The sequence below is a fragment of the Rhinatrema bivittatum genome, chromosome 8 (genome assembly GCF_901001135.1).
Source record: "Rhinatrema bivittatum chromosome 8, aRhiBiv1.1, whole genome shotgun sequence".
NCBI lineage: Eukaryota > Metazoa > Chordata > Amphibia > Gymnophiona > Rhinatrematidae > Rhinatrema > Rhinatrema bivittatum.
Genome location: NC_042622.1, coordinates 206,643,754 through 206,666,610, shown reverse-complemented (window position 1 = coordinate 206,666,610; position 22,857 = coordinate 206,643,754). Strand labels below are relative to the sequence as shown.

Below are 22,857 nucleotides of genomic sequence, written 5' to 3'. Positions count from 1 at the left end.
CCTGGCCTTAAAAGCCTTATGCATAAGAACATAAGAAATTGCCATGCTGGGTCAGACCAAGGGTCCATCAAGCCCAGCATCCTGTTTCCAACAGAGGCCAAACCAGGCCACAAGAACCTGGCAATTACCCAGACACTAAGAAGATCCCATGCTACTGATACAATTAAAAGCAGTGGCTATTCCTAAGTAAACTTTATTAATAGCCGTTAATGGACTTCTCCTCCAGGAACTTATCCAAACCTTTTTTGAATCCAGCTACACTAACTGCACTAACCACATCCTCTGGCAACAAATTCCAGAGCTTTATTGTGCGTTGAGTGAAAAAGAATTTTCTCCGATTAGCAGAAACATAGAAACATAGAAATGACGGCAGAAGAAGACCAAATGGCCCATCCAGTCTGCCCAGCAAGCTTCCCTCATTTCTTCTCTCATACTTATCTGTTTCTCTTAGCTCTTGGTTCTAATTCCCTTCCACCCCCACCATTAATGTAGAGAGCGGTGATGGAGCTGCATCCAAGTGAAATATCTAGCTTGAGTAGTTAGAGGTAGTAGGGGTAGTAACCGCCGCAATAAGCAAGCTACACCCATGCTTATTTGTTTTTACCCAGATTATGTTATACAGCCCTTATTGGTTGTTTATCTTCTCCCCTGCCGTTGAAGCAGGGAGCTATGCTGGATATGCGTGAGGTATCAGTTTTTTTCTTCTCCCCTGCCGTTGAAGCAGAGAGCTATGCTGGATATGCATTGAAGAAATAGAATGAAATAGAATAGAAAAGAAATAGAATGAAATCCGACGAAAAGGAGGAAGAGGAATCCGCAGCCCCCTCAGGGCTACCCTCCGACTCCAGAAAGTCTGGGCCTGCTGGGCTGCCCCCCCCCCCCCCCCTGATCCTTCTGGGGTGAGTGAACCGGGTTCCCTGGTATCACACCCAGTGCTGCCCTATAGTGGTAATAGGGCCCTCGACCCCTACCAGCAGCTGCCTCCAATACTTAAGGGGGTGCTCCCCTCAGGACCTAGCTACCCCATAGGAGGCTGAAGGAATCCTCCTTGCTTCTATTCTTGGGTTTTTGTTTTTACTGCGAAGGAACTTTAATTAAAAAACAAACACCTTCTAACTAACTATCTATAACCTAATCTCTAACTGGACCAGACTGTAGGTTTTGCACCTCCACCATCTGCTGCAGACAGAGAAATACTGATAGACTGTAGGTGGCAAATTGGGGTTTAGGGCAAAGCCCACCAAACTTTCTCTGTCTCCATCTGCTGGAGGGGAGGCAAAACCCAGGAGTCTGGACTGATCAGAGTATGTACAGGGAATCCCAATTTATGACTGTTGCATTCTTGGAAAAAAAATAAGATAACATATTTTGAGATCTGCATGTATTGAAAAATTATGTGAAATGTCTCTTCTATTTTGAAGGTTGCAGATCCCGTGCTTAGGTTTTTTTTTAATATCATCCCCATAGTAACATAATAAATGACTGCAGAAAAAGAACTACCGTAATTATCCAGTTTGCCCAGTACAGAGCCTGCCACTTTGGGTAGATAAACATCCAACACCAATCCCTTTCTTTTCCTCTCCCATTCCTATGTAGTCTATCTGATCTTCCAATCCTTTTTCTGCCATTGCCCATCATATAAGTCCCAAACCTGTCAAGAATCTGTTAAAATACTGTCCTCCACGACCACGTCTACTGGTAAGACCATTTCAGGCCTCCTTAGCTTCCTTTTTTATTCCTATAAAACCAACACTTATCAAACGTGCAGGACCCCCCCTCCATGTGTTAGTACCTTGGCCTTCAAACGTGCTCTCAGAACCCCAAAAAGCTTCAGGGTCATAAAATAATATTGCAAACTAAGAAATACCGGTGAACCCTAGAAGAAGAACGCTTCACGCCAGCCGCAATATGGCCGCCGTGACTGGGAGGTGCCCTCCCTTAACTTCCGCCCCGCTCAAGGTTGACGGCTTTTGAAGCGTTTCCGTACGTGACCCGGAAGTGCTTTGCGTGCTCCCCCCTCGTAGATCGCTGCGAGGATGAACGCACCGCCGGCCTTCGAGTCCTTCCTGCTGTTCGAGGGCGAGAAAAAGTAAGAGAGCGGCGGGCCTACGGAGTCAGGAGGGTGGGGCGGGAGAGAGCCGGAGAGGATGGGGGCGCATCGCTTCCGCTTTATGAATGCGGACGGTGAAAGACTGGAGGGGGCTGGGCGATGCTAAGAGTGTGGGAGAGGGGAGGGTCGCCAAGTGGTTTAATTCTACTTTTTCGTATTTTGCAGGATTACGATTACAAAAGATACGAAGGTGCCAAATGCCTGCTTGTTTACAATAAATAAGGAAGACCATACTCTGGGGAATATCATCAAATCGTAAGGGAATTTTGGAGCTTTATTTTTTAGACTGACTTCAACAGTAGCAAGTGATATTGAGCAGTTCCATGTCTGTAACATTTATTTTATTCGGATTTAGCTCACATCTCTTCATTAGTAGCTTTAAAGCCAGTTAAATTCAGGTATGGTAGGTTTTTCCCTATCCCCAGTTCTCCATTCCCAGAAGGTTCACAAAATGATGGTCTCACTTTCTGCACGTCTTGCAGACTGTTACCTTAGTTTTACAATTTCTGTTCCCATGGATCGTTGGACCAGAGGAGAACAGTTCATGGTAATGGCTCATTAACATTCTCCTTTTAAATGACATAGGGACCATGTAGAGAAAAGTGATGCTTTAAAAAGCCACTGTCATTTTAGGGAAATATTGTGATAGCGTTCTGAGTTGTCTTTAGTATATCATTTTTTTTTCTTCTATTTAAAAGCAGAGAGCAATTACCAAAATATTGAAACAGAACTTTAAACAATCTGGGAGGCTTATTCAGGAAATCATACTTCCAATCTAGTATCTATTAGTAGGGACGTTCCAGAAGTCAGAATAGATGACTGCATGTTGTATGATAGCTGGAAGCTGGCATACTTGGAAAGGTACTTACAGATCTTGTCATATACTTTACTCAGGGTTTTGAATTCCAGGATGTCAGTTTAAATTTTCTGTGAAAATTTTCATCAGGGCTGGTTTTAAGTGCTGCTGTAATATAAACTAGCACTGTAATAGCAGATAGGAGGAGTTTCATAGAAGTTGTGGTTGCAAGAAAGTTGAGACATAATTCTTAGTAGTTGGAAAGTGAGGGTAAAGCCAAAGATGTGTTAAATAAGCAGTGTAAATGGGGCAGATTGGCAACTAGAGGTGCCTGGTGCCTTTTCATAAAATTTTACATTTATCTTTTTTGATAAATGGAAGTTGGATCTTACAGTAGATGATGTTTGTTTCACTCTGAGAATCTAGAAGATGTGGGGTTGTGAAAATCAGGAAGACTGTGGCTGGTTAATGAAACTTCTGTTTCAGCAAGAAAGGTGCAGTTCTGATTGGCAAAAGCAGATCCAAGCTATGGTGACACACAGGTAATTATCACAGGTGTAAACTAGTGTTAGCCAGTTATGCTATAAGGTTCTCCCTATCACTTTCTTTATTTTAACACTTTTTTTTTAATTTGAAGATTTTAATGTGAGGTAAGATAGAGAACAGACTTTGTTATTCAGGAATAAAAGGCAGTATATAATTTGAAAAATAGAATTTGAATAGAAATTGAACCTAAGCCATGGAAGGTACATGTATTTTAAAAAGAACACTTTACTTTGGAGTATGTATGTATTTGCTCCTGTAAACTGTTTTTATAAGAGAAATATCCTGTAGTAAGAGCTTGTCTGGGGTTATTTTCTTTCTTGTTAAGACAGTAGGGTCTTGCTATGTAAAAATGTCACTTATTTTTACATGTAAAACCATTGTGGTTTTCATTTTCAGACAGTTACTGAAGGACCCTCAAGTTTTGTTTGCAGGTTACAAAGTTCCTCATCCTTTAGAGCACAAAATAATCATTCGGCTTCAGACCACTCCTGACTATAGCCCTCAGGAAGCTTTCACCAATGCAATCACGGACTTGATCAGTGAGCTTTCCCTCCTGGAAGAGAGATTCAGGGTAAGTGCAACTTTGGTATCATGCAAGAAATAGTTAGCTTTTGACGCAACTGCAACATCTCTATCTGCTTCAAAGGAAAAGGAAAATTGGATTCAGAAGACAACCAGCGATGGGCCCTGTCTTTTACAATCTGTGGTACTGATGTGCAGACAGTAGGACGTCCAAAAGCAAAGCATGTTCAAGCAGCGTTGTCTGAATTATCAAGAAGGTTGCTCGCCCCGTAAAAATATTGTTCGTGGTAATTTTGTTATGGGTTTGACAGTTGCTTGTTTTTGATTGTAAATATTGTTACCCTTTACATAAGGCTTGGAGGTAATCTGCATAGAGCGGAGGTTACTACCATAAGAAACTCGTTGGGCGGACTGAATGGACCATTTTATTTCTTTCTGTCTTCATTATTATATTCTTTTATGGGCAGCAGTGGGGGTAATACATTCCTGTAGGAGAGGTAACATAGGGATGTAAGGAACGTGTGTGGTGATGTGTGAGTTTAAAGTAAAGGTCAGAGATTTTTTTTAGGGGAGGTAAAGGGAAGATGGTTTGCTGTGGTACTGAAAGCAGGCCACTTGGATAGAATGAAACAGTGATGTTTGGTGGGGACTAGAAAAGAGGGATGAGTAGAGTGTAGTTTGAAGAAAATAAGCCAGCAAAGAGAAATAAGGAGGCTTGGGGAGCTCACCAAAACAGGGCACATGCACGTAATAAAAAGGTGTGCAAAAATACACAAAAATAAATTTTTAGGACAAAAAGAATAAAAGAGCTAGGGCTAAGAGTGAAAGAGGAAGCAGAATAGCCAAAGAACAGACGAGGACTGTACCTATAATCATCACACCCAACAACCCAATGTTTCCCAACCTTCTGGAAGCACATCTAGCCAGTCGGGTTTTCACGATTGCCACAATGAATATGGATGAAATAGATTTGCACGTCCTGGGTGTCCAATGTATGCAAATCTATGTCATGCATATTCATTTTGGAAATCCTGAAAACACAACTGTTTTGCTGTGCCTCCAGGAGAGGGTTGGGAAACACTGATCTAATGCCCAAATCCAGTTTACCAAGGAGAGGACCAGCTGTATCTGTTCAGGACCCATGTAGCAGTTGTTCCATTTAAATAATGTCATCCTGTGAAACAAGCTTTGTGAATATTTCAATGGCAGCTTATTTATTTTAATTTTTTTTTCCACAGGTTGCTATTAAAGACAAACAGGAAGGGATTGAATGATGTGCGTGCTATGCGCTTGCCTGGACTGCAGAACCTTGTTTGACATTCAGTTGTCATTTCTGATTGCTTGCTCTATATGTGTCAGAATGCAGTTGGCCTAACTGCACTTTTTTTTTTTTGCCTGATCATTTCCTCCTGTTTTTTCTAGCTCAATTCGAGCCAGCATCTACTAAGATTACAGTGTCGTGAATCCTCATTTGCACCTACAACAGATTTTTCCCTATTTATTTAAAAATCCTTTCCCTTCTGTTCAACCCGGCCAGTTCAGCAAGCCCTCGGCCAGGGGCCATAGGCTTTGGTGCCACTGTTGTCCAGTGGCTCCCTTACAAGTGCTATGAATTCTGGCCAGAGTTGACCAAGGACCCGCAGGGCTTGGAAATTTGATTTAGACCTCCCACATGATGCAGACATTGAGCCAGTGCGCTGCTTCTTCATTTTAGGTGTTTTCTTTATTAAATGTCATTTGTTTGATGTGAGTTCCGTTTGTCATATTCCAGACGTGCAGTGACCAATATTGATGCTTGTTCTATGAACTCCCAGGATTCTGTTACCGAATTGTTTTCCTGTGATGCCTTCTGTTTTAATTCCCTTCGAAAGGGATTTTTTTTTTCAATTCTTTTCCAGCTTTACATGGTTTATATCTAGGAAGCTTTCCATCTTGTGTATGGTATTGTAAAATAAACATTGGTAAAATAATGTGCACTGGCGTTTGTTTTGGAATGTGTTTGATTGTAGGGTGCTAACCAACTTCTTGTTGGTTAGGTTGATGGAAGACTAGAGGTTCACCGAGACAATCCTTCCTCATATTCTCTGCCTGTGAATGATCCAGCGGAAGATGAAAAGAATGCATCGATGGCTAATTGTGGTTGGAGGCATTTCTGGATGGGGATTGTTTTGTGTCATGTATGTTGTGTGTGATGCACAGTGACATACGTCTGGATACACTGCTTTGCTTGGGCTCTTTTGGTCTGTAGAGATGATTTATAAATAATTACATATTACATTTCATGATAAAAAAAAAATTCATCTCAACTCTTCTCGCAAAATTGAAGCAACTAACAATTCTCTTAAGAAAGGACGGAAAAGGAAGACATATCTAGCAAAAGTATTGAAGTTTTTTGTGTGTGGGATGGGGCCTGACAGTTTCCTCCTGTCCCTCTGCACTTCTGGCTCAATCAGAGGTGGCTTCCACTGGGTCATGGCATTATGAGTCTTTGTTTGCTACTAAGTTTTTTACCCCATCCTTGCCTTGGGCCACAAACTATAGCTCCCTTTGAAACCCAGTTACTGTGGGCCATTACTCTGATCAATGGCTGAGATTCCCTGCCTGCAGGGTCAATGAACACTACCTCTGCAGTGTCCCTGGCTAGCCTGGAGAGCAAACGCTTGGCCAGGAATTAAAGTAATGTGGTAGATGAAGGCATATAAGACAAGTTGGCACATTCAGTCTGCCTACTTATTGTGGCCTACACCAGTAAGAATATATCCCAGCTGTAGAAACTTGACCACTTTTTGTCCTGCAGACTAGTCCATGCAGGTGCAATGCACCCCTCTGGCCAGCAGATGGAGGCAGAGACAAAAATTCAAGATCTGACTTCACTCGCTTTAAAAGACTCAGCTCCTCAGTATGCGTTTGCCGCAGCAGATTTGCAGACGTGGGGGAGAATGGTAGTATGGACTGGTCCTAGTAGAGGGGAGCTTGGCAGACGCCCCTCCTCGTTCAGCCCAGCAGAATCTCTGAGGCTCCATGACAAAATCCCCAAGCTTGAACCATCCACGGTTGCAACCTTGATCCTTACTGCCCTGGACAGCAAGTAGCGCTGGCACACCATGTAAACAGAATTTGGCATAATCAAAGTGCAGTTAAAAAAAAATCTTTTATAAGACTTCAAAGCAGCCTAGAAGAAAAATAAATAAAGCTTAAGGTTCATAATTCAAAGGCATTCCTGGGTATTTTCTTCAGACATTGGTCAAATGTCTATTCCTGGATCCCTTGAGGACAACAATGAGGCTCCTCCCCCCCCCCCCCCCTTCCCTTTTTGGGTTAGCAGGAGCTCTGGATACTTGGTGGGGCAAGGAGCAATAAGTCTCCCCGATAAAGGGAGGGAAAGTGGCCCCTCTTAAGCAAACAGCTTTGTAGTGGACTGAAAGGGAGCCCTGAGCCATCATGTGCTGTTTTTAGATCACATTCAGTTCCCCCCCCCCCCCCAGTCTTTTGTATGGGGAAGCCCTCAACCTTGCCTCTAAGTGGGAACAGATCTTTACTGTCCCTCTAAGAGTTGGTCCGTTGGCATAAACCATAGAGATTGAGAGGAAAGAGGGGTCAGAACCAGTGGAAACTGGATAGGAACCCTGATGGAGGTCCAGGTAGATGTCAAAGGCCAGCTGGCTAAAATTTCAAATATTTGGTTGCAAATTAGGGGTTCTAAGAATCAGGAACTAGTGCCTGACCTGAAATTGTTCTACGAAAACTTAGCCTGGGCACTACACGATTTCTACCGTCCACCTGGTCAAGATGAGACGGACAGTGAAATGCTAAGAGAAATTAGGGAAACTAACCAAATTGGTAGTGCGGTAAAAATGGGAGACTTCAAATGCTGATAAGAGGAAATGGCGGCAAGGTCTGAGAATAATTAATTTGGACCTTGAATAAAATGTGGGAAGTAATGTGGAACTAACAGACATCCTTCACTCGACCAAGCACCAACCGGAGAATATTTTACAACGTGAACTGTCCAGTGCAGTCCCTGAAGCAGCAGCCTGCGAAACGTGGACACGTCGGACTTACATTCCTAAACTCCGGATCTTGGACTCATGAAGCGCGACAGCACTACTAAAGGGAAGTACCTTTTCCACATTTTTATGAAAAAAACAAGAAACAATTAAAAGTAAAAATTGCAAAGATAAAAATAGAAAAAAACCAAAACATGGGTTATGGACCGATGATTAAAAGACCCATAGCGGTAAAAATTACAAGTTATATACTTGCAAAGCGCAGCTAGTATGATGGTCCAATATTTAAGATAAAATGATCCATAAATTTATGTTCATAAAAGTCACAAAACTTTATTGATACAACATGATTGTTTTAGGTATACTGTTTTCGTTGTATATTGGATTAAGTGATACAGATATATTGTAGATTTCAATTACCCCAATATTGACTGGGTAAATGTATCATCAGGACATGCTAGAGAGATAAAGTTCCTGGATGGAATAAATGATAGATTGCTCCAATTTATGGAGTTCCTGAACCAATTGCTCCAATTTATGGAGCAATTGGTTCAGGAACTGACGAGAGAGGGAGCAATTTTTTTTTTTTTTTGAAATTTGTATTTTATTGAATTAAAACTGAAGGACATACAAAGGTAGAGTATCACTCCACAGTGTAAACGACATAATGCACAGAAGGACATACATTGTACACTCTAGACAACGCAGAGTGGAAGTACATGATTGCTACACATGCGTCCCACCTCAGTAAACTGAGAGCCCGCTTAAGAGAATGCCACCTCCCGCGCATATGGGACCCAAGTCTACTCTCCAAAGCACAGCTATTGCTCAGTATGTCATAGTATATACATATATCAAAAACAACATAATGCTTGACATCAATGTGGTGGTGTGAAACTAACAGATGAATAAAAACTGCTTAAACTCTGTGTGGACCTTCGCTTTTATTGCGTCCACTGTACCCCGACCCTCCCTTACCCATCCCACCCTCCCCCCCCCCAAACCGGTTCATCCAAAATTCCTTTACCGACCTATCCCAAGGAGTAGATGTAGAGCCCATTAAGAGGACAATGAGGTGAAGAGAAATGTCATAGTTAGAAAAGAGATGTACCTCCTTAAGGACGCCAGTAGGGTGGATCTACCTCTCCACAATTGTGTTACTACCAGATATCAATCCTTAAGTTTCCCCCTAGAAAAGGGCCCCCAGATCTTCTGAAATTTAGGTAGCTGATCCTGCCTGATTGCAGTAAGATGACTCATAAGGTACACCCTATCCAGTCTGTGCAGAACATCACTCAGGGTTGGGGTGTCCGCCCGCTTCCACCAGAACGCAATTTCACACCTGGTCGCTAGTACGACCTGCGCCGTCAATGCTCGTTCCCCGGAGCTACCCTCCTCCGGGTCAGCCTGTAAAAGGCAAAGCTGGGGAGTTAAGTTGATCTTAAATTTCTGACTTTTCTTGTTTTGTTAAAAAAAATTTCTTTTTAGTTAAGTTATGTAGAGTGTTAGGGATTATAATTATACAATGTATTTATTTTCAATCTTTACTATTTTCTATTTATTTATTTTGTTTCTATTTTTCTTTAGTATTATTATTTTTATCTTTATAATTTGAAGTTGTGAACCGTTTTGGTCGGATACTCTCCGTGAAAATCGGTATATAAAATGTTTTAAATAAATAAATAAATATAGTCCTGAATACTCGTCCAGGTCTGTACCACCTTAGGGCAATCCCACCACATGTGAAAGAAAGTACCCTCTAGGCCACACAACCTCCAACAGCTGGCATTGGGGCGCAAGGACATTTTATGCATGCGTGCCGGTGTGAGGTACCATCTATAAAGAACTTTATAGCCATTTTCTTTCAGTGTCGCAGAGACTGAGCACCTAGAAATGCGCAGGTAGCAAGATTCCCAGGCCTTCCCGGTCATGGCTCCGCCCAGATCAGAGTCCCAGCGTGTGCGATATAAAGGCTTCCCTCCTTTTCCCTCATTCAGCAAAGCATATATCCTAGAGACATGTCGCCGAACCCGATCCGCGTTCCCACAGAGTGTCAGAAATAGCGGCTGTTCTTGAGCGAACAACCTAGTTAGCCTATAAGTAGAGAAGAAGTGAGATAATTGCAGGTAAGTGTAGTGGTCGGACGGTTCTAGGTGGTATTGGGCCAATAAGTCGGTGAATGGTATAAGTTTCCCTCCCTTCCAGAGTTGCCCCAAAGTGGTAAGGCCCTTACGCTGCCATCTGCTAATGAACGCTTCGTCCATCCCCGGGGGGAACATTGGGTTATGAAGAAAGGTATACAAATACGCCACGTGGTCTCCCACGAGCTGGTTTTTCCATAGCCGCCAGGTTTCCAGCACCACTTGTGAAAAAGTTGTTAGACTCCCCCCCGTCGGTCTAGGCGTTGCCCACACCCTAGTGGCCAAAGGAGGCGCTCGAGCTATCGCCTTCTCTATGGATATCCAGGGTTTGGACTGAGTCTGGCAATGCCAATTGACTATCACAGCCAGCAGGTTAGCCACGTAGTACCATAGTAAATTAGGGAAATTAAGGCCCCCATGCAACTTATCCTTATATAGCACCGATCTAGCCACCCTTGGGGGTCTCCTTTTCCAGACAAATCGGAATAGCTTCCGCTGCCACAGAGTCAATGCTTTGTAAGGTACCTTGGCAGGCAGAGTCTGGAACAGGTAGCAAAATTTGGGAAGTATCGTCATTTTGACAGCCGCAATGCGCCCTAGCCAGGACAAACTCAGTCTGTCCCATCTATCAAAACTGTGTTGAATGGAGGTAAGAAGAGGCGTATAGTTTTGCTCAAATAGTTGCCGTAAATCAGGGCAAATCTTAACCCCCAAGTACTTAATCCATTGTTTAGCCTTCTTAAAGGGTAATTGGGCCGCCAGCTGCGAATATGCTAACTCAGGCATGGAAACATTGAGCAACTCAGATTTGTCCTCGTTCATCTTGAACCCGGACACCCTCCCGAAGGATCTAATTGCTTGCGCTAACTCAAATAAGGAGGTGGCAGGGTTCGTGACTGTGAAAAGAAGATCATCCGCAAAAAGGGACAATTTATACTCAGACCCTCCCACGGGCAGACCCATGATGATCGGGGAGCGTCTGATAGTCTCTGCCAGTGGTTCCAGGGTCAAAGCAAAGAGCAGGGGTGACAAGGGGCATCCCTGCCTGGTACCCCTCCGGACCTCAAAAGGTGGGGAATACGCTCCATTGATCTTAATGCGGGCTTGTGGATGGTCATAAAGTTTAGATACCCAGGTCTGAAAATTAGCACCCAGCCCCATTTTTGACAAGACTTCGAAGAGATAGGGCCAGTGAACCCTATCAAACGCCTTTTCGGCATCGATGGAGAGAAGAGTAGCAGGAATATCATTATTTTGTACATGTTCAATCAGTTCAACAACGCGACGCACATTATCGGAAGCGAGCCTCCCAGGGATAAACCCGGACTGGTCCGGAGCCACTAGAATAGGAGCCACCTGTCCCAATCTCCGGGCTAGAATTTTAGCCAAAATCTTTAGGTCAACATTGATAAGTGATATCGGCCTATAGGAGCCGCACAGGGTGTGATCCCTCCCGGGTTTGGCCAGGATAGTAATGCCCGCAGTGTTAGCCTGTTGTGAAATATGGCCCGTGTCCCTGAGATCATTAAACATGTTTACAAGAGGGGTCACCAGTAGGGGGCCGAACACTTTATAAAACTTCCCGGAATACCCGTCCAGTCCAGGGGATTTGCCCTTTTTGAGCTCTTTAATAACCTGTAAAACTTCTATTTGTGTCACCTCCCTGTCTAGACGCTGTCTATCTGCCTCCGCTAATGCTGGTAGTGTAACACCCTCCAAATACTTGGAGATCTCTTGAGCAGTTATGGTCTGGTCGGAGTCATAGAGTTCTTGATAAAAGGCATTAAATCGCTTACCTATCTCCCCCTGTGAGTGGAGAAATTGCCCATCTATATTTCGAATTTTCGTAATTTGTGTGACTGCCTCCTTTTCTTTCAGTTTTCGTGCCAATTGTTTGCTCGCCCTATTGCCATATTCGAAATGTTGCTGACGCAGGAGATCTAATTGGTGGGCAATATTCCCCAGCTCTAAATCATGAAGGGCTCTACGTGCCTCTTTTAACTGTTGTGCAACAGAAGGCTCCATAGCCTTTTGTGGCGTAATTCTAAATGAGCAATGGACTCTAGCAACTGTAGTCGCTTCTTCGCACTATCCTTTTTTACAAACACTGCCCTGGAAATAAATAGACCCCGAAGGACCACTTTCAAACTCTCCCAGAGTGTACCGGGGCCTACCTCCCCATTATCATTCGTATCCAGGAAATCACGTATGGCTCCATTAATAGTTTCAACAAAAGCCTTATCATCAAGTAAATGCTCATTAAGACGCCAGAACCGAGTCCCCTGCTCCCCCCCGGGCTGCCTCAAAGTAACCCAAATTGGAGCATGATCCGACCAGGTGATATTGCCCACGTCTGTATCTAGGACATGGCTCACCAGTGATTTATCAATTAGGAAATAATCAATCCTTGAATAGGATTGGTGTGGATTAGAAAAGAAAGTGTAGTTCCTGGCTGTAGGGTTCAATAATCGCCAGATATCAGTTAGGCCCCTATCCTCAATCAAATGCTTAAAGGACTGCCTATCCTTGCGACGCCCCCCTGAACTAGAGCCCGTGTTGTCCAGATAGGGATTTCTGGTGATATTGAAATCCCCACCCACAATAACCTGACCCTCCGACCAGTCCGCCAATATCTTGGAAATCTTTCCATAGAAACCGGCCTGGTCACTTGTGGGCGCATAAACATTAACCAGTGTGTAAAGAGTATGGTGAATCTGCACTTTCAGCATGATATATCGGCCCTCCACGTCCCTTAAAATGGTTCCGACCTCTGGCGTGAGATGCTGAGAAAACAAAATGCCTGCCCCGCAATATTTACTCCCTTTAGATGCTGCCGCATGGAAAAAGAGGGGAAAATCCCTGGAGGTCAGCAATTTTTCATACCGTTTGGTCAAGTGGGTTTCCTGACAGAACACAATATCAGCATGTACACGTTTCATATCCTGTAGGAAGGTTTTCCTTTTCATGGGGGAATTCAGCCCTTTAGTGTTTATAGAGAGTAGTTTTAAACTATCCATCTACAAATGTGAGAAGTTGAGGACAGCTTTTCCACCCCGCTGCGAAGAAACAGCATGGCACACCTCCCAGTAGCAACCAGCGGAGTATGCGCCTCGCACCCCACCCCACTGTAGGTCCTACGGGACTAAGGATAAAGTAATACTGAACCGGTCTCCCTTCACCCATCCCTCCCCACCCTCCCCGTCCCCCAATGCACCCACTATCTGCGTGGGCTTCGACCTTGGAGAGTGATGACATCACCGAGCAAGTCCTATCCCACCCCCCGCCCTCCCCCGTGAACACATACAAGACAACGGTATCCAATCAACCTGTAAGACTGTAAAAACTTAACCGAACCGGGGTCCCGGCCTGTGTATGGCCGCAGTGACCCCAAGCCCCCTCGTGAGACTCCAGTCCAAAGTGAAGAATTGTTACCACAGAGTCCCTTCGCCTCAGCCTGGGCCTTTGGATGCATTAGAATCCTCTGAATTCCTGCGGAGCCGCTTCCCACCCTTAGGCACTCGTTGCCACTTTGGGCACTCTCTCATGTGGGGTGCCTCTGGAGCTCCTACTTTCAGCGGTCGCCGTGACTCTGACATGTAGCCCGCCGCTCTCAGGATCTCCTCAGCCTCCGACACCTGCTGCACTTTAGAGGTGATGCCATTGATAGAAAAACTCAGTCCAAAGGGAAACAGCCATCTATAGCGAAAGTTCTGATCACGCAATACCTGCACCACTGCCCGGAATTCTCTCCGTTTTTGAATTGTGGTAAATGCCAAGTCCTGGAAGATTTCAATCTTGTTCCCATGCCACTGCAGGGAGCCTTGCTTCCTGGCCGCAGTCATCACCTTTTCCTTCATGGTAAAGTTATGAAAACAAGCAATGATGTCCCGAGCCTGATTATTCCTGGGGGTCCCCAAGGATCTGTGAGCTCTGTCCAGTATGATAGAGGTCTCCTCAGCTGCAGCGGCTCCGCATGAAGCAAGGTCAGGCAAATATCTTGTATAACTTTCATACAATCTGTATTTTCATTAATCTCTGGGATGCCCCTAAACCGGAGGTTAGATCTTCTCAGCCTGTTTTCCATATCCTCCACTTGCCTTGCTAAGGTGTCTTGCGAGTCTCTCAGTTTCTGTTGTTCTTCACTGAGGGCCTGATTATGTGACTGCTGCTCCTCTAGTCCCTCCTCCACAGTTTCCACGCGGTGGTTCAACTCAGAGACCTCTGTTTTGAGCCCGGACATTATAGCCTCCATATCTTTTTTATATTGGGCCATGTCTGCTCGTATGGCCCCAAACCAAGCGGAGAAGTCAGCCCGGGATGGTGCCCCGCCGTCTCCCGACTCCGTGGGCCCCGATATTGCCTCCTCCTCCGGGTCAGTGAGCAAGGCCACTCCGTCCGCCATTTTGTCCGCGCTCTCCGAGTCGAGCTCCGCCACGGCTGCGGCGAAGGAAAAACGTTTGAGGTCCAATTTTTTTTTGTTAGCTGCCATAGCAGCACTAGCAGTTGCCGGTCCTCGGTTTTGGAGGGGAACCGAGGCGCAAGGACGCCGATGGTGCCTGATGATCGGGGCGGGAGGTGAGCCGCCGGGTTTAGCCGTCCGTCCTGCGCGGTGACGTCATCCGCTCTCAGAGGGAGCAATTTTAGATCTAATTCTCAGTGGAGCATAGGACTTGGTGAGAGAGGTAATGGTGGTGGGGCCGCTTGGCAATAGTGATCATAATATGATCAAATTTGATTTAATGACTGGAAGGGGGGCAGTAAGCAAATCCACGGCTCTCGTGCTAAACTTTCAAAAGGGATTTGATAAAATGAGAAGAATAGAAAAAAACTGAAAGGAGCAGCTACAAAAGTAAAAGGTGTGCAAAAGGCGTGTTCATTGTTAAAAAATACCATTCTAGAAGCAAGTCCAGCTGTATTCCACACATTAACAGGCCGATACAGTAAAAACTGCTTTTCTGTACACACTCTGACTTAATATCATGGCGATATTAAGTCGGAGGTCCCGAAAGTTAAAAAAGTAAAAAAAAAAAAAAAATTTTGAAATAGGCCCGCGGGTTGAAAACCGGACGCTCAATTTTGCCAGCGTCCGGTTTCCGAACGCGTGGCTGTCAGCGGGCTCGAGAACCGACGCCGGCAAAATTGAGCGTCGGCTGTCAAACCCGCTGACAGCCGTCGCTCCTGTCAAAAAAGAGGCACTAGGGACGCGCTGGTGTCTCTAGCGCCTCTTTTTACCGCCGGGCCTAATTTAAATACATTTATTTACTGTATCGCGCGCACAGGAGAGCCACCAAGCTTTGTAATCCGAACAGCTACCAAAACTAGTAAGGTCCAGCCATCTCTCTCCCTCATATTGCTGAATGGTATCAGGCTATCACCAACCTGCTGGCACTGATCCAGTTAGTTTCTGGGGAGTTGTAGCCTACGGATTCCTACTCAGCTACCCTGTGCCCTGCATTGCTATCAGCTCATACTTCCTTTATCTATGTCTTGTTTTCTCCTTATCAGCTCCTCCTTTGCCCTTAAGGGGTTGTTTGCAATATTGCAGTCTCTTAATCTTGTGTTTTTCTACCGTCCTCTCTGTTCCCAAGCATACTTGAATTTTGTTATGGTTTTGGTTGCTACTACATCTGCCAGGAGGTAAGTTTATTTGCTTATTTTGATTTGGTATTCTGCCTTATCAAATAAATTCAGTGGATTATAATAAACCATAAAAAGCTGCAAAGAAAGTATCACAGGTGATAATTCTAAACCAATAGATGAACACAAAGCACCATCCACCTCCGTCTTCCAAATACATTCCTTGCACCCCTCTCATTCAATTAATTGGCATCCTACCAGGGCCGGAGGAACCACTAGGCGAGCTAGGCGTGTGCCTAGGGCGTCGCGATCTAGGGGGCGCCGCGGCAGGCGGCAGAGTTTTGAAAGGACAAAAAGTGCCCTTTCAAAATTCTGCCAGCTCCCGCCTCACCGTGCCCCCCTCCCGATGCCCCCCTTGTGGTCCAGCGGAGGGCCCGGGAGTGGCACTGACCCTGGCTTAGTGCCAGCCGAGGCCCCTGGAGCAGCAGATCGCTCCCGGGCCCCCACCAGGTATTTTGTAAGTTTTCTTTTGGGGGGGGGGGGAGGAGTCGGGGCTGCGACCGGGGGCGGCACGACAGGGGGGGGGGGGCAGCACAAGGCTGAAGGTGCTTAGGGCGCCCAATCCCCTTGCACCGGCCCTGCATCCTACTCTTCTTATTCTCTCTCAGTCATATCTGTGCTCCACTGCTGCTCCACATTGTTGCAATTTGGCCCTCTCCAAAGAGCTTGGCCAGTGGCCTCCAGGAATGCCAGCCCAAATAGTCAGGTTTTTACCTTCCTGAACCTCAAACCTTGTGGCTCTAACTGGATATCTAAGGGGACTGTACAAAATATAAATCAAATGAATGAGCACATGCTTTTCTGGCAGTAGTCTCTCTCTTTACCTGTGAAGGTGCTGTGAGGAGCATAATGACTGCAAGGGTGATTAGTAAGGCAGTAACTCCTGAAGATAAAAGTAGTCACTTCTGGTGAAGACACTTAAAAATAATCTGTGGATTTGTGAATTTAATCCACCAGATAGCAGGCAACTAATGTAGTTTCTCCAGAACTGGCATAACATGCCAGTTCTGGAGAAACTCGTGCCGCCCGATATTCTCGTCATTGTGTTCTGGAGGAGCCACAAACATCTCATCAGCTCTAAGGGTAATCCCAGGTAAAGGGAGCAAATTAACAGAATTGCTGCTAAAACAGAGGACAGCATGGTTTCTGGGATCCAATGAATTTCACAATCCAAGTCAGCATGGTTTTACCAGAAGGTAGGTATTGTCAAATGAATTTCTTTCATGGGGTGACCAGAGAGTTGGATCAAGGCAGAGCACTAGATATAGTGTACTTGGATTTCAGCAAGGCCTTTGACACCGTTCCACATAGGAGCATAAATAAATTGAATGCCCTGTATGGGCCCTGAAGTGATTGATGTGTTAAGGGAGGAAGGAGAGAATCCATCAATCCAAGTTAGACTGTGAAGACTCGGGAAGGTGTATCGAAGTAAGGAGGAGGGAAAGGAGATGGGATGGTGGAGTGGAGGGGGAGAGGTAGCTGGAAAAAGGTGAGGACCTGGGATCGGAGAAGGGAGGAAGAGTTAATGTGTTGGATAGCGGGACCTGAGTAGGGGCTATGAGGAGAGGAGGAGGGGCCCTGGCACTGCTGTAACGCTGGGGCTGAGATCCTCGCAGTGCCCTGCTGTGACCCTGAACCTGAAATGTGGTGACACACTGACTAATTTTGAGATCGCGTGCCTCTTGCTTTTGGTGCCATGGCACCGACCCTGGGGAGGTGCTGTGATTTTGGGGTTGCACGTTGGGACACATTGTCTCCGGTGCTGCCCTGTTAAGATGAGCTCCTGTGATCCGTGGTTGGTTTTTTTGGGTTTTTTTTCCCCAATAATTGTGGAGTTGCGCTATCGCTGTTTGTATGTTTGTTTGTATGGTCTCGGAGAGAATACCGATCAAATGTGCGAGGTAGAGAAGTCTGGGGAATCTAAAGTGTATTCCAGAAGCTGCTGGGAGCTGCTGGTGCTGGCAACCCTCGCGCTCAGAGGTAGGTGCAGGGGACATTTGTTCCCCGGGCCTCAGCTGTTCCTTCCATAAATAGACAAGAGGGTCTGGGAATGGTATAAGAGAGTCCGCAGGGAAACAACATATAGAAGCTGCAATTGCTAGGGCATACTTACAGCTTTCCATTCGTGATAATAAATCTAGTAGAGAGAAAACAAAATTGTTTTTTGGTTTTTTTTTTCTGGTGTGCCAAATTTGCTAATCTGCTTTCTCCTGATATCAGGTCACAGCTTTTCTCCCCCTTCCCCTCCTAACATTAGCTGTAGTGGGCTGTGCCCCTCCCAAGGCCCTGGGTTATTTATAAAGTGCAGGAGCTGTGCTCCACATTCCAGTCGGAGCCGGACAGCTGCCAGCCGCCGAGCTGCCCCCAGCGAAGAGACACGGCCCAGGAACTCCACCGAGGTAAGTGGCTGAGGGACTGCTGGTCCCTAATAACGTTCGGGCCACCGAATGCCGAATCTGGTGGAGAAATGTCCAGGTTTCATGAAGCTTTGGGACTGAACAAGTAGGGCTGTGGTGAGACAGGTGATGGGGACGGGCCTGGAGCACCAGCGTTTGCTGCCAAATGTGGAGAGAAGCGTCTTAGCTGATTAGACAGAGGGGACCTGCCAGGCCTTGCCCTGCAGATAACGTGAGGATGGATAGTGAGGGGGCCGGCGTGCACACTGTCTCCCTCTTCCCAGATAATGTAGCCAGACTTTAAGACATTTTGGGCAGTGTGTGGGGAGGGTAAGGAACTTGCCATCCATCATTACTGCTATTTATTCAGAGTCCTAATAATTTTAATAGAGCAAAGCAAAATGAACCCCAGTTTTTAAACCAGAACGAACTGTCTGGACCTGGAAGCCCAGCTGGCAGCCCTGCACACATGGTCTGTGTGGCTTCCTCTCCTCCTTTCCTTCTTCACCCTCCTCCCGTCTGACTCTGCTCTTCCTCTCCTGCTTTTTGTCCACCTGCATCCCCGCTGCAGATTTGGCCTCTCCCCCACCCACCTCCTCTTGTTTCTGGGGCTTTTTTCTTTTCTTCACAACTGTCCTTTGTAGGGGGGGGGTCTCTTCTCTTCCCTCTCCCCATCTCAAATGTCTGCGTCTTTCCATGTTTTTCCTCCCCCGCGCCGGTTTTGAGTCTTAATCCCCCTTCCCTGTTTCTAGAACGTTCTTCTCTCCCACTCTGATTATTTTTGGGAGATGTGTCTTGCCCTCTTCTTGGCATTATTTGTTTGCATGGGGGGGGGATTTTGACTTTACATAGAAACCGAGAATATGACAGCAGATATACGCCCGGTCTGCCCATCCACGTCTCCTACTCAGCTGCCAAGCCACTGCCCCTTACAGATCTCCTCTGCTTGCCCCGACTCGACGTTATTAAAGCAAATAGAAATTGTAACAAAAGTAAACTTACTGCATGCTTCCAGCAGCCCCAGTCCTCTCTCCCCTCCTCCATCCGGGCGCTCAGGTCACGGCGTGCGCTCATGCGCCTTCGCTGCTTGAGCGCCCAAATTGGACATGCGTTCATCCACCTTCGCCGGCGGGGGCTGCTGGAAGCCGCTTTCGCCGCCGGCCACCCCCGGGAGGCAGAGGAGCCGCGGTGGGCGCCTCGGGAGGAGGGGAGAGAGGACTGGGGCTGCTGGAAGCGTGCAGTAAGTTTACTTTTGTTACAATTTCTATTTGCTTTAATAACATGTCGAGTCTATTTTTGCCCTGTGCCTTGCTTCAGGAGGGGGGGAGAGAGGACTGGCAATCCCCGATGCCCGAGCGTAGGAGAACCATCCACTACCTGTTACCTGTCATTTCAAATATCATTTGAAATGACCACAATTTGGATCCTCCCTCCATTGATCTCCAATTCTATCCCTCAGATCTTGGAACCTCCCTCCCTTCTTTCCTACCTACTTCTCCCCAGATCATTCCCCTCTCCTACTTCCTTCTCCCTTTCCTCAGTTCCAGGGCCCCCTTCCCTCCCTTCCTTCTCCCCATCCCAGATTCCCGGATCCTCCCCTCTTAACTTCCCTCCCGTTCCTGGATCTCCCCCATCTTCCATCCTCCTCATCCCGGGTCCTCTCTCACTCTCTCCCCCCCATCCCTAGTCACTTTACCTGTTCTTCGCCCCATTCCTGGTCCTCCTCCCTCTCCTCTCCCTATCAGTAGTTTTCAAACTCTCTCCTTCTCCTTTCCCCATTCCCAAGAATTCCTCCCGTCTACTAATACTTGAGATCTCTTCTCCTCACCCAATAAAATAAAAAATTAAACAGAGACAAGCAGGGTTGGCGAGCTATTTTAGTTTTAAGATGTAATATATAGATGGAAATATTTGCCAATATTTTCTAATTCTCACTGCATAAGCTACCCCTGATCTGCCATGGGGAACTGTGAAGCTGTACCTTAGACCTTCTACTCCCTGACCTTCCGAGGGAGGGGCTGGGTCAGCAAAAAAACTAAATCTGTCACTGATCCCCAAGCCATGGATTACAGATCACATATCCATACAATAGTAACCTGTGGAGAGATTTAATCCGGGATGTTTTTTTCTCAAGTTGCAGAATAATATTTGGGCCCGCTAGAGGAATACTCAGCTCTGTCCTGCCCAGAGATGTTTGCTCAAACCTCTCAAGTTTAGCAGAATTGAGGATAAATTGTATCGCCCAGAACAGAAACATCTTTTGCTTAGGGATGGTATTTTCAAAATGGCTTCCTCCATGTTTTTACTATGGTGCAGCTGTGTTGGAAGTTGGCCTTTCTCTCTCTCCTCCTCAGAAATCAGTGGAAAGGTGCGCAGCAGAATTCACAGATTTTGTAGAGTCTGACCGTGGCTGTGATGCAAACGCTTCCAATATAGCCCCTGGAACTGGACAGAGACCGTCAGCTCATTTCACACATGCCGCCTTTGTTTATGTCTCTGCTGAGTTGAGCTGGATTTGAACCGGTGACCTAGAGGTGAAAGGCTCAGTAATGCTGTGAGGATTAATTTCAGCCATACAGTTTTCATGTTTTGTGCCGAAAGAGTAAAATTATTATCTGAGCCAAGAAGGATAATTAAGAAGCCCCTGCTTTCTATACGGTGAAGCTGCTCCTGGCGTTAGAGCGATACCTGATATGCATACCTGGGTACTCTCCGGATTTTTCCCCAGAGACTCAGGAAATTTGCATCAATTGCCAGGTTTCAGGGGAAACATTAAAAAGCTCCAGCCACTCGCCTTCACTAAGCCCGCAGGCAGGGGAAGGGTAAACTTGGAGCACCCTCACTTCAGGCAGCATGTGGGGAGAAACCTTAGCTGTGATTCCAGTTCCCGGGACTCAGCTGAGGGAAGAGTAAAGGAGCAAACGTTTGTGATGGGAGGAAGGAGAGTGCCGAGGTCAGAGAGAGAGGGAGGAAGAGAGAGAATGCTGGGGTCATCTCTGGAGATGGGAAAAAGTGATGGTGGTGATGGAGAGAAAGGGTGGATTAGCAGGGAGGGGTGATGGACTGAAGATAAAAGAGGGGAGACTGAGGAGTCATCTTAGAAAATATTTCTTTACAAAAAAGGGGGGTGGATGCAAGGAACAGCCTTCCAGTGTTGGTGGTGGAGGCATGGAACAGTCTTCCAGTGTTGGTGGTGGAGGCATGGGACAGCCTTCCAATGTTGGTGGTGGATGCATGGAACAGCCTTCCAGTGTTGGTGGTGGAGGCATGGGACAGCCTTCCAGTGTTGGTGGTGGAGGCATGGGACAGCCTTCCAGTGTTGGTGGTGGAGGCATGGAACAGCCTTCCAGTGTTAGTGGTGGAGGCATGGGACAGCCTTCCAGTGTTGGTGGTAGATGCATGGGACAAGCACAGGGGATCTCTAAGGGAGTGGTAGAGATTGCAAGGCTGAGGAGCTGGTGTGGATACCCAACTAGACAGTCCATCACGTTTCTGTGATACGCATTATTCTTTCCTCTTACCTGCCCTCCCCGCCTCCTGCTAATCAGCAGCAGCCTCAGGGGGACCACAGCTCACAGGTTCCCAGGCAGGCTGACACTGATAGGAAATGATTTCGTTCTGCTGGCTGTATGGCCAGAGCTAGCTGCTGCTGTTTGTTTTTGCTTGCTTGGGTAAAACTGGAGATCAGGTGGGGCCTTCTGTAGTAATGCAACAGGAAAAGTAAAAATGGGCGGACACCATGGTCCTTGTGGCCCTTCTCGGCCGTCGTATTCTACATTGCTCTGCAATAGTAAATGCGGGAAGAGAAGGCCTCGCTCAATAATGCACCCCCTCCGCTATGCTGCAATGCCCAACGTCCTGCTGACATGAGATCTGGCCAGAATCCTCACACACGTCTCCTTTTTCCTTTCTCGAAGCCATGGAGGATCCAATGCAGCTGAAGGAGGAAGGGAACAAGTTCTTCCAAGCCAGCGACTTTGAGCGTGCCATCGAAAGTTACACCAAAGCGCTGAAGCTGATCAATGACAAGAGGATCCAGGCCGTGCTGTACAGAAACCGGGCCGCCTGCTACTTGAAAAAGGTGAGGGGCCAGAAGTGCGGGAGCACGCGGGATCTGTCGGAGGCGGGCATCTGGTAATGCAGCTGCCGTGATAATTAAAATCTACGAAGAGGGGAGGGGCAATAAAGCTTTTTACATAGTAAACGCATTTCCTGGGTAAAAATGCCATTTACAGTTTTGTGATTGGTGTTTGGGGATTGGGTTTCTTAATAAGGTGGGATGTGTGATTGGTTTTGACTGGGGGGTGACATGGACTTGGCAGCTCCGATGGCAGTGGTTGGGATTTGGAGTGGAGTGGAGTGGGTGGGTGGGGATTGGGTTATTTTTTAATGCTGTTTTATCTTTTTATAGTGGATTTTGTATTGGTGAATTTTTATGTTGCACACCTCTCTGGGCAGGCGGTAGTCTCATTGGGTGATATATAATCCTATATCCCCCCCGTTGCAAGTATAAAGGCGTGCACTGCTCACAGCGTGCTCGCGTTCAGCCGCACAATAAGGGGAGGGGACAGCTAGGGGGAGCGAAAGCAAACGCAGAGATTTCGGTTTTCAAACCTCTGGAACCGAGGAATATCACGCGCGGTAAAACGGGCGCTGGGATCGAGCACCCGCTTCCCTAACGCACGCACATCCACCTCTCCCG

At 46.5% G+C, this 22,857-nt stretch overlaps 2 protein-coding genes across 3 annotated transcripts in view; both read left to right on the top strand.

Annotated features, from left to right (window-relative positions):
- The first annotated feature begins 1,929 nt into the window (after positions 1-1,929).
- POLR2J (RNA polymerase II subunit J) lies at positions 1,930-5,950 on the top strand. Its single transcript, XM_029612792.1, has 4 exons — positions 1,930-2,089; positions 2,276-2,365; positions 3,849-4,023; positions 5,213-5,950. Exons 1-4 carry the CDS (start codon positions 2,037-2,039, stop codon positions 5,246-5,248), a joined length of 354 nt encoding a protein of 117 aa, XP_029468652.1. The 5' UTR covers positions 1,930-2,036; the 3' UTR covers positions 5,249-5,950.
- A 12,056-nt stretch (positions 5,951-18,006) lies between these two features.
- UNC45B (unc-45 myosin chaperone B) overlaps positions 18,007-22,857 on the top strand; it is a 108,773-nt gene continuing 103,922 nt past the window's right edge. Inside the window, exons 1-2 of one of the 2 annotated variants that reach the window (XM_029612781.1) lie at positions 18,007-18,158; positions 22,073-22,236. In XM_029612781.1, the coding sequence (XP_029468641.1) occupies positions 22,075-22,236 (162 nt within the window). In that variant the 5' untranslated portion in view covers positions 18,007-18,158; positions 22,073-22,074. Of the gene's footprint in view, positions 18,159-20,549; positions 20,690-22,072; positions 22,237-22,857 lie in introns of those variants that run through there. The other variant, XM_029612782.1, reaches the window with a different exon arrangement.

What these genes read in the sequence shown, in the direction of transcription:
- POLR2J (XM_029612792.1), top strand. Translation starts at nt 2,037, where the DNA reads ATGAACGCACCGCCGGCCTTCGAGTCCTTCCTGCTGTTCGAGGGCGAG. An exon ending in CTGGGGAATATCATCAAATC is followed by an intron (nt 2,366 to 3,848) that starts GTAAGGGAATTT and finishes TTTCATTTTCAG; the next exon opens with ACAGTTACTGAAGGACCCTC. An exon ending in TCCTGGAAGAGAGATTCAGG is followed by an intron (nt 4,024 to 5,212) that starts GTAAGTGCAACT and finishes TTTTTTCCACAG; the next exon opens with GTTGCTATTAAAGACAAACA.